This window comes from Aulonocara sp. 'chitande type north' Nkhata Bay, linkage group LG17 (genome assembly GCF_057382095.1).
Source record: "Aulonocara sp. 'chitande type north' Nkhata Bay isolate Kocher_YH1m ecotype deep benthic linkage group LG17, A_spYH_male_GT1.1, whole genome shotgun sequence".
Classification (NCBI taxonomy): domain Eukaryota; kingdom Metazoa; phylum Chordata; class Actinopteri; order Cichliformes; family Cichlidae; genus Aulonocara; species Aulonocara sp. 'chitande type north' Nkhata Bay.
In genome coordinates this window covers 28,419,155-28,433,694 of record NC_141360.1, presented here as the reverse complement: position 1 = coordinate 28,433,694, position 14,540 = coordinate 28,419,155, and the positions used below count along the sequence as shown (strand labels likewise).

At 41.2% G+C, this 14,540-nt stretch overlaps 1 protein-coding gene across 3 annotated transcripts in view; it reads right to left on the bottom strand.

The window, feature by feature from the left end:
* anks1b (ankyrin repeat and sterile alpha motif domain containing 1B) overlaps positions 1-14,540 on the bottom strand; it is a 275,289-nt gene that overhangs the window by 183,769 nt on the left and 76,980 nt on the right. For all 3 annotated transcript variants that reach the window (XM_086269113.1, XM_086269110.1, XM_086269111.1), the window contains exons 2-3: positions 9,971-10,051; positions 6,737-6,893 (exon numbers count right to left, since the gene is read on the bottom strand). In XM_086269113.1, the coding sequence (XP_086125239.1) occupies positions 6,737-6,893; positions 9,971-10,051 (238 nt within the window). The remainder of the gene's footprint in view (positions 1-6,736; positions 6,894-9,970; positions 10,052-14,540) is intronic.

Here is a 14,540-nt window from a genome sequence, read left to right as displayed (position 1 = left end):
ATCCACAGTGTGAAGACTATGAGAATTAACTGCCTCACATGTAAAGGTGCAGCATGGATACGTTTTTTAAAGACATCCATATACAGTAAGATACCCCTACTACTGGTTTGATGCTTCACTCTTAGGTCATCAAGAAATCCCCACTCTTCCCACTTCTCATCTTCCCGATGTGCATTTAAAGAATCGGAAGAGCTTCCTTGATGGAGGAGGGGAAACATTTTCTGTGTCCATGAGGATGGAAAGCCCCAACCCCCCCCCCGCTACAGTACAAACTCCTCATGTCTTTATATTTTGCTAAGACAATGGGAAGCAGGTGCAGGAATGTATTGAAATGTGTGCAAAAATACATGGAAATACAGGCAAAAACACAGCTTTAACAATTCTAACAAGCTTAAAAGTAAATATGTGCTTTGAACACCTTTGTTCTTCAACACAGCCTGAAGTCTTTCAGACAAAAGCTTCCTTGTAATTTCTTTAAGCAATCTTTGGGAATACTTCTTGGAAAACATGAAAGCTCTCCTCTGGTTATTCGCAGTCTTTGGTTCCATTTTCTGACTAGCTGATCCCATCCTGCTTCTAAAATGTCGAGATCAGTACCCTGGGGAGGCCAGTCCATTGTGCGTTTCTATCCAGGTATGTTTTTACTGCAGTGTTTGTGTGTTTGGGATCATTGTCATGCTGAAAAATGAAGCTGTTGCCAATTAGATGCTTTCCAGATGGTATTTCATGGTAGATCAAAATCTGATGGTACTTTTCTGTGTTCATAATTCCATCACTTTTGACAGGTTTGCCAACACTACTGGCTCAATTTTTTTCATTTATAGCTCTTTGGAAATTGTCTTGTTTTGATGGTGCATAAGTAAGATTTTATGCCTGTCAAACTGTGTTATCTTTAGCTTTCTTTTGTAGATTTGACTGAACAAAGCAGGAATAAATTGTAAATTATAAATACATGGTCAGGAAGGCTAGCTCTGTGGTCGGCATGAAGCTGGACACTCTGGTGACAGTGGCAGAGAAAAGGACACTAAAGAAACTGATGGACATTATGGACAATGCCAGGCATCCTCTGCACACGGCCATTAACAACCAGAAGAGTCTGTTCAGTGACAGGTTGCTTCTCCCAAAGACAAGAACTAACAGACTTAAAAACTCCTTTGTCCCACAAGCCATCAGACTGTTTAACTCCTCTCTGGAGGGGAGAGGGAGGGGAAACAGGAGGACAAAGGAGGGGGGAACAACTAAGCTGTAGTGCCTCTTCACCTCACTGTACAATACCTTGTGCAATACTTTTTGTAAATAGTCAACAGTGCAATAGACCTCAATACTTGAAATGTGCAATTCACTTGTATTTTTATTTTTTATTCCTATTTATTCTATTTATCCCCTTCGTATATTTTATTTATATTGTCTCTGTATTTATATATATATATATATATATAATATTCTGTAACTCTGTAACTTCTGTCGGTGCTGTGCTTTTTTGGAAATCGAATTTCCCAGAGGAACCCACCCGAGGGATTAATAAAGTTCTATCTAATCTAATCTAATCTAATCTACATTTTGCGACAGGCTGCTAGTAGCAAAGTACAATTTGAAATTGGTCTAAGTTATTAGGTTGTCTGTTATACTTGAATGATTCATAGGTCGGTGTTAAGTGGAGTTCACAAACAAACAAAAAAAAAAAAACTACCTCTAATAATCGTCAGGTTTGCAAGTCTCTTCCAAGATTGACAATGAATCAGAAAGAACTATTGCCTGAGATCACTTTTAAAAGATTACAAGAAAAGTCTGCTTGGAAGAAGAATACAAACAAATAGCGGCTAGCTCAAGACGTTTGCACAGTACTGTACCTCATGGAGCACCTTTTCACCAGCCTGGCTGTATACGAGATTTCCACTGACAATATTCTCCCTCTCGCCTTTCAGGCAACTCCTTGGACTTTTCGGGTAATTGCATCTATTCTTTGATTTAGCGATGTGTATTTTGGCATTGTTGACCTTGTTAAAATGTCCCGAACAAGCCAGGTGTAACACCTGGTCCTTACTCTTCCCTTTTCTATCATAAAAACAAACAAAATTAAATGAAATTAAACTCCTGACTTGTCTTCTATTCATTCACCCAGCCGTTGATCTGAGTCAGTCTCAGTGGGAGAAAGAGATCACAAACAGCCACGTGTTAGTCGTCAAAACATGCATTTGGCCTTGCAATCCGAGTGCAAGCTTTGAGCAAACAAACAATCTCTCACCATCAATCACTGTCTCACTGTCTTTCACACATACACGCATAAACACGCACGAACACGGCATGTATAATCATCTCCTCCAGTCAGGCGGCTTCCACCTCTCTCGTGCGCACACGCTCCCGCAATAAACAAAAGCAGCTGCGAATGGGAACTACTGGGACCAATTAGACAATAAACAGTGGGCTGGAACTGGTTTACCGCCAACTAATAACACCCACTAACCTTGAATAATCTTCTGCTGGCTGCAGAGTGGAACTGGCCCACAAACTTCCCCTAGCTCGATTTTTGTCAACCTCCCATCTCTTTCTTTACACTCTCAGGACCTTTCGCACTCATTGCAGTTCTCTCCTGCTACCTTTTCCACACTCCTGTCACCATTTCTCACGTCGTGCACAAAAGCAAGCACAAATGTTGAGTTTCCCTTTCTCCTGTAAGAAAAAAAGATCATATTAAGGCAAATACTGTGCCACCAGAGCGAGCCTATAAAACTAAGCACGCGCACACATAAATACTCAACCTCTGACACGAGTAATGCTGTGTGTGTGGGCAGAGTAATATTGTTGAGAATGGGGTAATGTGCAGCCAATGGCTTGCTGCTGTACGTCTTGATGATGGGTGTGAGTGCGCGTGAGACTCACTACATCACCCAGACTAATGTATGCAAGCTCTGCTCTGTACTGCAGACACGACAGACAGTGGGGAAATATGGAGCTTAGGCATCGTAAACACACCAACACTAAATAAATCTTACCCACTGATTTATGCTTGCAACCTGAAAACAGCTGTACCCTGGCGCTGATATAACAACAAGAATACTGTACAAACATGCAGCATGCATATAAAATATAAATAGATATAAAATACACAAATAAAAATGCCCAAGTACCACATTTTCAGTTTTCAGTGTTTGCAAACCTGAGTGCTTAGGAGAAAACTAACACCTTTAAGGACACTAAAGAGCAGGCTAACATAACAGTGTTCATAAAAGTGGGAGCGTAGTGTGTTTATCTTTTTTAATGTAACAGCTTATTACACACAGAGGAGGATGGAAGCTGATGACAAGCATCAAAGTGAGATATAGCATATGAAGAGTGTTACAGAGAAAGATGATCAGTGTAATTAGATGATTAATTGGAGATTATGTATTGGAATTTCAGGAGTGGGACCACGCCTCCAAATACGCTCCTTCCGGCTGTCATCTATATAGGTTCCCTCAGTTCTACAAACTGGTCATTCTCGTTTACATGCCCCACCCTCCCTCCTTGTTCTCCATTCTTTAACTTCTTCACTTCTATTTAGTGCATGGGGATCTGCCAGGCCCGGGAGCCATCGCCAGTCCCCTTCGAGGCCTTCCCCAAACCGCAGCTCAATTCATGTCAAAGCATTCACTTTTACAGTTTTAAAGATAAACTGGAAATATTCTGTACAATTATAAAACACATTCGCATTTTCTGTCCCTAAATATTTATCAATATACACCAAGAAACGTTTGTTCATTTTCTTTCTGTTATCAAATTCAGGCTCACAGGATCCCAGCTACCATGGGGTGAAAGGCCTACTGGCCACCAGTCTATCACAGGGCTAACACGGAGGGACACACATCCACTCACAGACACATCCACAACTATTGCTGATTTTTAATTGCCAGTTAACCCAACAACATCTGGCCTGCGGAGAACCCGGGATTCCCGGAGAGAACCTCCACAGTCACAGCAAGAACATGTGAACTCCACACAGAGAGAGACCGCTGGATTCAAACCCAGAACCTTCTCGCTGCCTAGTATACTGAACGAATATTTGTTACAGTCTTACTTCAAAAATGTATATTTCACAATATTCAATAGTAAAATACTCATGACTATTCATGTGATTTTAAATTGTTTAACAAATCTCAGAATTTCATTAGGAAAAAAAAGCAATCACACCGACACAGCACATTTACAGTGCAGCGCAGCAGATTTAAACTGAACTACAAACTCAACTTGTGTGCTCATTTTCTTACATAAAGTCACAAATGATGACAGGAGTGTGGAAAAGGTAGCAGGAGATAACGGTAATGAGCAACTTTATTTATAGACACAAGCAAGTCTCAGTTTAGTTACGGACAAGCAAAAATGTCAAGACACACCTTTATTCACACCTGTGCAAAATATCGCCCACATTATCTGACATGCTTCTTCTAATTGCATTGTCAGAGAAAGGCACATTAGCGGAAACTGGACCTGCCATGATAGCCACAACTTTTCTTTGTTTTTTTGCAAGAGTATCCCCACTAACTCGCTTATAGTTCAACCACCAGACAGTTTCACAACACAGCAGACAGATTTTCCACCTGCAGTTCAGATCCAGTGCTCCTTTGAAGGACACGCGCTTTTTATCAGGAGGGATGTTTGCTTACCGAGTGCATCCTTAGCTATTTTGGCACCGTGCTAGTATTGCAAAAAAGGGAAGAAAGTCTCACTATTCAAACACTATTTGGCTCCAAGTAATAATTTAATCCTTAAAACATTTGTACAAAAGCAACATTGGTTTATGAAGGATTTTCTTTTAGGGCAAACGAGTACAAAAACCACTTATACAGAATTCATTTTTCATTTTCTGTGCAGCTGTGTTAGAAAACATAATGCACGGTCAAAAGCAAAGAAAGAGAAGCCGCTGCTGCTTTGGGGGTTTGCTGACGAAATTCCAGGAAATTTAAGAAAGCATTAAATAAATGTGCTTGAAAACATGAACGCATAGATAAGTGGGATGTTTTTCACTGTGTGTGTACTTAATAAGAGGTACAAGAGCACAGTCAAACAATGCCAAGAAGTCAGCACCTGTCCACAGTACTCTCTCCATCAGCAGCTTCCACTCAGTGTGTGTCCACGCTGCCCACACAGCAACTCATTGACAAGGTAAAAGAGAAAATTGTCCGTGTTCACTTGCTGACGAACCTCTTCATTTACGGGGAAAGGACATCATTTATCACAGCACACAATTAGGTTCTAACAACTCTCACGGGGAAACAATCTGGCTAATGGTGGCAGAGGAAATTGTGCTTATTAGGCAGAGTAAATAACGCTCTGATAGCCAGCGAGGTCCATTACTATGCCATCGGCAAGTGCAGGATTTGATTTGATTTTTTTAAAGAAATATCTAGGGTATTTACATTTTTGCCAACACTTCTGATTAAACAGCTTCCTGTGTTTTGTTTCCTTATCTTCAGATGCAGCGCATCAGCGAGCTGTGACATCACCAATATGCTGCCAGCGAAGATGGACAGAATAGGAGTGATGCAGGAGAAGAAGGTCATTTTTGCTGATAAGGAATGACAGCAGAGGCAGGCTGAATGCTCCCGGAGCTGAAACGCTCACCGGGCTGTCAGAGAGAGATGTCTGGAAAATGTAAAGGATCGGCTCTGTTGGACAGAAGCCGTAATGAGACGACCAGCGGTAGCACTGGTTTACATGCCCCGAGAAATCGGGCTAAAGGACTTTATTTTAGTGGAAGAGGACGTCCTTGTTCAGGAAGAGCAACGTAATAGTTCTGCAGCGATTTCAAAAACACTTGCGTGTATTTTGCTTCAGAAAACACAGAGAGGTGGTGCATGGGGAAAGGAAAAAATCCATTCGATTTTAGTGCAAATCTAGATCCCTTTCTTAGAAAGTGGAACAGAGGTTGTTGGCCTTGACACAAGAGTCCCTTCTCCATATCTGAGTACAGATTGTCAGTCTGGGGAACTAGTCCAACTTAGTCTAGACTGACTTGGCCTCTGATGAAAAAGCCAAATAATCCAAGGCTTTCAGTGTAGCTGGTGGATATGCCGGCCAAGTTCTTTTGTTCTGAATTCTCTATGGGTCACCACAGCAGATTATCTGCCTCCATTTCACCTTAAACCTCCTCTGTCACATCAACCCTCTGCATCTTCTCCTTCATGACATCCACAGAAGCCCACAAAGAAGCCTCAGCAAGGGGGCTTCTTTGTGGGCTTCCTCCTATCCTCCTCTAGGCTCCTTCATATTCACCATCCATTTCCCAGAATATCCAGTATCCATCCTCTGCACATGTCCAAACCATCTCAGCTTGCCTCTCTTTACAAATAAAAACCCATTTTAAAAAGTAAGGAATGGACTGCTAAAAGATTCTGCAATACAAAAAATGGCAAAGTAGCTATTCTGACCTTTAGTAGCACAATCAATAGATTTTATGTTTGCTCTGTTGAGTCCAGTCAATTAACATTCATTACAAGAACATGAAACAGCATCGCAGAACCACATGTACTTTTATTTTGAAGACAAAGAACCACAAGCTAAAGCCTGCTGCCTGATTAAAGGACACCTGAGAAATCACTTTTTTATTTAGCATGACCTCTAGGGCTGCAGTTGATTGAGCCTGTAGCCTTTTGTTGGACCGAGGAGAGACATAGCGGAGCTCAAACAAAAGCTAGACTTTAAGGTGACACTGAAGGTGAAGTTTCTTAAGAGGATGATGAAGGGATTATTGCGTGTTTACCTGTTGGTTGACACGGCAGTGGGATGGGCCGTGGTGGATGAGGATACGGACGATGTCTACATCTCCCCTCCAGGCAGCCAGGTGTAGCGGGAAGCAACCTTTGCTGTCAGACACATTTGTGGATGCCTCAAACTGGAGCAGTTTCAGCACCACCTCTCTGAGAGAGAAGCAGGTACACGGATATCAATACATTAACAGAGGAACAAGTGGAAGAACAGACAGTTAAGGCAGCCAGGTGCTACAAAATCCACATGATGGTAAGCAGTCAACTTTATTTGACAGCAACGATTCTTTTTTAGCACTTTTCACTTTGGAACACAATTTGCAAAGAATCTCTTCATCATATTGGCCAACGAATCATTTTTAGTGGTGGAAGAAGTACTCGAATCCTTTAGCAGTGCACAGACAGCACCTAGCAAAACATGCTACTTTCCGAGAGTGAAGTTTTTACTGACTATATATAAAAACAAAAAGTACTTGTATAAATCACTAAGACCTTGGTAACAACTGGCTAAATAAATGATTTTATTATAATAATCTTCAGGCTGTGTAGATGGAAACATAAATGCTGCATGTTCACCTTCAAATGCTCAGCTATACTAAAACGTTCAAGCTCTACAGATAAATGCCTTTCTTTCATTTAAGAATAATTTCTCTTTTTTTGCCATTTTCATCATTTTCATCTAAAAAAGTCATCCTTTCTCTTCTTTAAGTAATATTTTACCTAAGTTGACTCGAGGGAACAAACTCAAGGACAGCAGTATACGAGGTGCTTCTTTCTTTTCTTTTTTTAAAAAAATGCAAATTCTCCACTTCAAAACTGAATGTGCAAGAAATGAAATAAAGCTATGCCTACAAATCGTGGGTCACTTTGACACTACAATTAAAAAGATGCTCAATAAACACGGCTGTATCGTAATGAGCTTTTCTCATATTGTAGCTACACAATCTTAATTTCGCTGTTCCACCATCGTGGTATTTATTGTGTTTCTTTCTGCAGTAGATCATCTTTTATGCAGGTTTTTATCCACCTTATGTGATAATAAACTTGCACTTCCTACTAAACCCTAGTTAAACAAAGCCTTGGTTCTGAGGGATTTACAGGAAGCTCGCTGCAGGAGGCACTGGAAAAAGTACAGCTACAGAGAGCAGCATTGCTGCTTTGCTGCTCTTGATAAATAAAGCAGTACACAAATTCATAAAGCAGCAAATCACAGAGTTGGATTGGGCTAAAAAAAATCCATTTAGCTGCTGCTGAGTAGTAATGTCAGTGATAGTGTTTTATATTAGGGGGACTCCAGCTGAAGAGGCAAGGCGAAGTGCTTGATTTGCATTGAAAATGTCAGGAGGGAGCAACAGAGGAGACAGAAGGGCAAAACCTCTCCCAGGAGAGCACAATGAAGCAGCTCTGTGCTGCTTAATGAACTACTTACTTACTTATTTCTGTAGTTTATTATATCTTCTTATAATTTCATTTCAGTTTAAGGAACAGTTAAAACAAGGATGGCGTAAGGATGAAAAATATGTATTTATCACCAAAGCGCCTTTGATGTCATAACGTTGTGATCTTTAAAAATTCAATTCAAACCCAGCCTGAAGAACAGCTCTCTGAAAACAGCTCTGCCTGTTGCCAAGTCCTCTTCCTTCTCTCTTTTCACTCTCCCACCTAAATGCTAAATCACTCCTCTGAAGCTTTTTGTTGGCAGCCTAATTTTCACTGTGAGGGTGCATTTTTCTTTCCCTCACTTCCCTCCTCCTTTCCCCGTTGATCTGAAGGAGGAAATCCACATAATTGCCCCCAAAACACGGTGCTAATCCTTCAGTTCCGCCAAACCGGGATAGCAGTCAGGCTCGCAGCTAATCCAAAGTGTGTAACGGATTTCTCAGCAGGACCAGGTGAAGAAAGGGAGCTGCACTGTAGTTCTGTGCAGCTGTAGACACTCAAATCATTCACATATTGTACAGTTTGGATGGAAATAATGTAGGAATTTTGTATTTCTGACTGTAGGCAACTATTTTACTGCCCAAAAATGCAAGATTGCTTTCGGTAATGGCTTTCATTTTCATTGTTATGCACTAACTTCTAACTTTGATTTAAAGCCTCTATAATTAAAGTTATTTCGCATCAAATCTCTATGTGACATCCCATGAACAAAGCAGTCGATAATATCTTCAAACGCCTTTTACAGCCAGAAATGTTGCGTGACAGCATTCAGTGCTGGTTTCAAAATACATTTAGTCTAGTCCAAACAGTCCTTAAGTCATGATGCAAACTAGCCAGGGCAGGAGGAGCAAGTAGTGGTACCTTGCAAGCAGTGGTACCAGTGGCATTGTTGCAATAAATTTCCCTCATAGGTATTCTGTAGGTGTAGCTGTAAGTGGTATTATCGCAAGCTGGAACCACAGCAGCTCAGTCATGACGTGGCATTAATATCAGCACATGAAATGTGTGCTGGGAGCTTCAAGGCATGGGTTTACAGTACCTTTGTCCATACAGTGTATTGTACAGTGTTTGTACCAACTTTTAACTTAGCCGATCAACATTTTCATTATGTGCTTTGATATTGACTGTATGAGTGCAGAAATCAGACATCTGGTTCAGGAGCAGCAGGACGGGAACACAACTAGTTTAGCTGCTTCAGTTTTCACTGAAGTTGTTTACTGGAACAGGCCCCTGGATGTGTAACTACCTTATCAAGTTAATAGGATGCGTTTGCAGTTAAGACTCCTCCCTGCAGGTTTATCCAGAGAAAGGCCCGTTCAAAATCAGTTTACACTGACAGCATGACATAAGCACAGTACCATGGCCTCTCATCATGTCACAGCAGAAATGTGAAAACAATTAAATAAAATTTATGACATTCTGACTTCTTTTAGATTCTTTTCCTTTGGTTATGGTAATTTATTTATATATTTATTTATTTGCACAGAATTACACTTTTTTTTTTAAAGAATAGAAAAATCACAGAGTGCAATCTGTAGAAGAAACTGTCAGACTTTTTTAAAGAAACCAATCTAAAGATATCTCTGTGTCCCCCATTTATTTGCATGCAAACACATAAAAATCCAGATAATTAGAGATTTGCTGATAATGGAAAACAATATTTAGCTTCAGCTCTACAGCGTACAAAGAACAGAACAATTTGTTTCCAGTGCACTGAGTAGCACTTGCATTTACAACTAATTTCTATCCAGCAGAAATAGAGTGACAGAAACACTCATTAGCAGGCTTACCTGTGTCCATTGAGTGATGCATGGTGTAAGGGTGTGTATCCTGAGCTGTCTGTGCAGTTCACGTTCAGGCCCTTCCACATGCTGTGGAACAGAGAAATGCCTCAATTAATCAACGCGCGCACACACACACGCACGTTTATGACTGCTTTTAGTTGTACAGATTTACCACCTTTATTTCATCAGCTGGTGTAAGTGTGCTACCAGCTGCGACAGTCTCTTTTAGTTTAGAAGCAGGAAATGACAAGCCAGTCCCGACCAATTAGGATTCACATTCCTCAAATGTGTTAAGCATGGAAAGCAAGGACAGGTGGAAAGTGGCTTGTGGTGTTTTCTTGAGAAAAATGCCCTTCAGAACACAGATTGCTCATTTTAAAATGTTTAGTGACACTTTTTCCCCAAGTAAATTACGTATGAAGTCTTACAGGTGTTGTTTTACAGAGCAGTTTCTTTGTGTAACAGTGTGTTTATTAGTTTGTTTTCATATTGCGCTTTTCTTCACACAAAACAATCTAGCTTTATTATGTAAGGGTCCCAGGGTGAGGCTTGTAATTTCTCATTCGGAGGCAACAGTCAGGAGATCTTAAGTTCTGCTTCATCACACTGGCAAATAATGGGAGCGAATGAGGTCAATTCTTGTACTCGAGAAACGGCTGAGCATGCAAATAAAATTACACAAAGACAGAAAGTTACGAGGAAATCCAGCTCCACAGAGGCTGAACACGCACCGAAACACACCCGTATACAGATGACACACAAACACTAAAATCTACTTACAGCTCAGGGTTTTCCCGGGGCTATAATTATATGACCTCTCTTTTTCAAATGAACTTGTACAAGTGAGAGAAGTACTAATTAGCTCAATTCTAGCCTGAGCAAATCTTAGCTGAAAAGCTGCATCAAGAAACTTCTAAAAGTGACTGTTGAGCCTTTTTTATTATATACACACACACACACACACACACACACACAGCTCTAAATCTTACTGGTTTTATGTATCTAATTGCCAAAAACATGTATCTAGTCACACCACCCTATAATCTCTATAACCCCGTGTCTCCCTCTTATTGATTTTGGCATATGTGCATCCTGAAATGAAGGATAAAAAAAAAATCAATGCTTCCTTTGAAGATTTGCTGTACAAAATAAAAGCTGCACTTTAACTCTTAATTCCTTTTATTTCATTGATCATATCTGCAGGGAACCGAAGGAATCCTTCCTGTAGTGAAATCTAATTGAAAATAAATATTATTTCTTTCTTTCTTTCTATTTTTTTTTTTTAAAGAAAGCATTTAAATTTCACTTCTACTTTCACTCTCACAGACAGATTGTGTATCTCATGAGGAATTGTCTCCTTGGAGACACTGGAGTAAAGCAGCAACAGCAGAACATTCACTGGGTTTTGACAGGCATCAACACAATGATCAAGGTCAGGGGAATTATGCAACAGCTGTACACACAGAGACACAACTAAACGTGAATTAAAAGTGCTATTAAGGGCTGGCTGCACACGCACACATACGCACACTAACAGAACAAAGTGCACGACTAGGCAGTCTTATTTCCTCTGAATTCAGATTATCATTCATTTCAGCACTATTTGCTCTTAATACGGTACACACACACACACACACACACACACACAAAGACAAGTAGTAAATCGTGAGGCAGAAGATTAGAGAGAAAAAAAGAGATACAGCAAGGCTTGTTTCTAATGGTTCAGCTGATCAGTGCACACTGTGACTGTTTGAGGCCATATCGATCATGCTGCTCTGCTGACCCCTTCTAGCACTGACCTATCCAGCCAGCAGGATGGGTTGTTAAAAAGAGCCGACTGACAGCGAATGAGGAGAGAGGAGGAAAACCTAAATTCAATGCACGTAGAGATAAAGACACAGTGTCCAGTTTCGAATCCGTTCTGAAATAAATGTAGATAGATCTGACTCACAAAAAACAAAAAAAATCTGCAAAAAAGTATCAGATAAATTTGTGCTGCGTTTAAAACCTAATAAATACACTCGACATATTTCTAAGAGGGAGAGACAAGAGAAAATTTTGATTCAAGCTTTCATCATTTAATTCTCTGGAGTAGTCGTCACAGTATTTGGGTGATTTTTTTAAGCAAGACAACAGCTGGGAAAATGTAAGGTGACAGATTGTAGCTCAACAAAAGGCCAAGCAGCTTTGTCAAGGTAGTGGTTTTGTTGTGTAGCAGCTTCTATACCTACAGTTTCTACATTCACATAAGTACACGTGTTCAACTGCTTGTTAGCACAAATATCTAACCAGCCAATCACGTTGCAGTAGCATTTAGACACACAGACATGGGCAAGACAACCTGCTGAAGTTTAACTGAGCATCAGAATGAGGAAGAAAGGTGATTTAAATGTCTTTGAATGTGACTAGTTGTTGGTCCTGGAAAGATTGGTTTGAGACGACAGTTTCCACAGGATCACCGAAACTGGACAATAGACAATTGGAAAAGTTTTTCCTGATCTGATTTCTGCTGCGACATGCCAATAATGGGGTCAGAATTTGGCATAAAGAGCATAAAAGCATGGATTATTGGCATAGTTTGAGCCTCTTAGTATTGCTGCTGACATTCATTTATGTGCACATCTTCTTATGGATGCTTCCGGAAGAATAACACACCATGTCAAAAAACTCAATTCATCTCAAACTTCCTGAACTTTGTAATCAGCTCACCATACTCAAATGGACTCCACGGTCACCAGATCTCAATCTACATATATAGAGCTCTTTTAGGATGTGGTGAAATTGGAGATTTATATCATGGATGTGCAGTTAACAAACATGCAGCATCAATCCTTACGTTGGGTGAGTGCTGAGTGTTTGTACTGTATATGTGTGCATGAGGGTGGGAATGCATGGTTGTGTCTGTGTGTGCCTGTTTGTCTGTGTCTATATGTCAGGTTGGGTCTTAGACTCCACCTTTCTGGGAACTCCCAGGCCCTCCAAAGTGTGGAGGCCTATCTCCCCTCACCACACTCCCTGCCGGTGACTGATGCCCTCAGGGGTCGGTGCATTGGTGGTTCTTGGTGTCCAGAGCTGGGCGCTCAGGTATGTACCAGCTCACTCCCGGTGGCTACCTGGCGGGGCCTGGCGCCTGTTGCTCGGTCAGGCCTCTTCCGGGGCGCGGGGGGCCCTCGGGCCCTCGGGCCTCCGGCCTCTGGGCCTGCGCTCGGTTCACTCTGGCACAGCTGGTTGCCGGCGGAGCCGGCGGGCACGCCGGTGCAGGCCCCTCTAGCTTCTGCCCGGTGGCTACTGGGTGACCTCTCGTCTGGGGATCCTCAGCCCTTCCCATGAGGGTGGTCCTCCTTGGGCTCTCGCACTCTGGGGCCTGGATCTCCTTCATGCCTGCTTCATGCCCTGGGGGACAGGACTATGGCTCTCTACATCCTCTTGCAGACCATTACATGGGGAATACAAGCGCGCTGATCCACACAGGTGTGCACACAGGTGTTCACTGTTCGTAGACTTAAATCACACCTTTCTTGGCTGCTACTTCAAAGCACATTGTGCGCTGTCTGTCCTGCGTGCTGCACAACAACATTCAATATTTAGTATTTACTGCTGTTTACACTTAGCTAGATTAATGCGATGGTGTTGTGTTTAGTATATTGCTTTGTTTTTTTTTTGCTTGTTTTCTATTCTTTTTCTCTCAACAGGTGATCCAGGAGATTTTTTTTTTCCCTTTCTCACTGTCCCTCTCCCCTTCTGTTTTTCTTTTCCTTCCTCTTTCTTTCTCCCTTTCCTATCCCTCACTCATGTCTGTCCTGTCTGTAACAATTGAAAATAGAATAAAATAAATAATAAAAACAAAGGTCGATCAAATGGACCAATACGGCAATACCATGATGATCCATTTGGCAAAATAAATCCATTGGGTATCCTTGTTGGTCTTCAGACAACAATTCTGACGGCTAAAGAACCAAATGGGACAGGCAAAAAAACAAAAAACAAATATGCAGCAACTGTGTGATGCTATCATGTCACTATGGCCCAAAATCTCTAAAGCAGGGTGTGTCTAACAACGTGGCCAATGAGTGTAATTAGTAGCTACATGCCTTTTTTTTTTTGTTAAAGGTACACTGTTTATTAAAAGAAGCATTTTTATAATATTTTATCACATATTTCCTTTATTTAACTCTAATCCCAGTAATACAAGCACTAAGCTGCCAATGTGGGTTCACTGGGTTTGAACAGACCTTGAAAGCACAGAAACAGATATTTACCACTGGTGTTACCCCAAAACAAACATGTACACTGAGTCATTAAGCCCTGCAGTACAAAGAATCTCTGGAAGTGACAAACTCCCAAAATCGCCGTATTAACGCTAAAACACAGCAGTCATACACCGAGGCATATTACCATCATAAAAACCTGGACAAACAAATTTGTGTAGCTACTTTGTGAGGAAATGAGGAAATCTTGTTTGCAGCATGCGTGAGTCTCATTGTAAAGGCCAGAGCTGAACAAGGTGTTCTGTTTATGGCACACTTCTAGGTTGTGGAGCAATGGCCGATGTGTAACACTACTGAGTTTCTTTTGC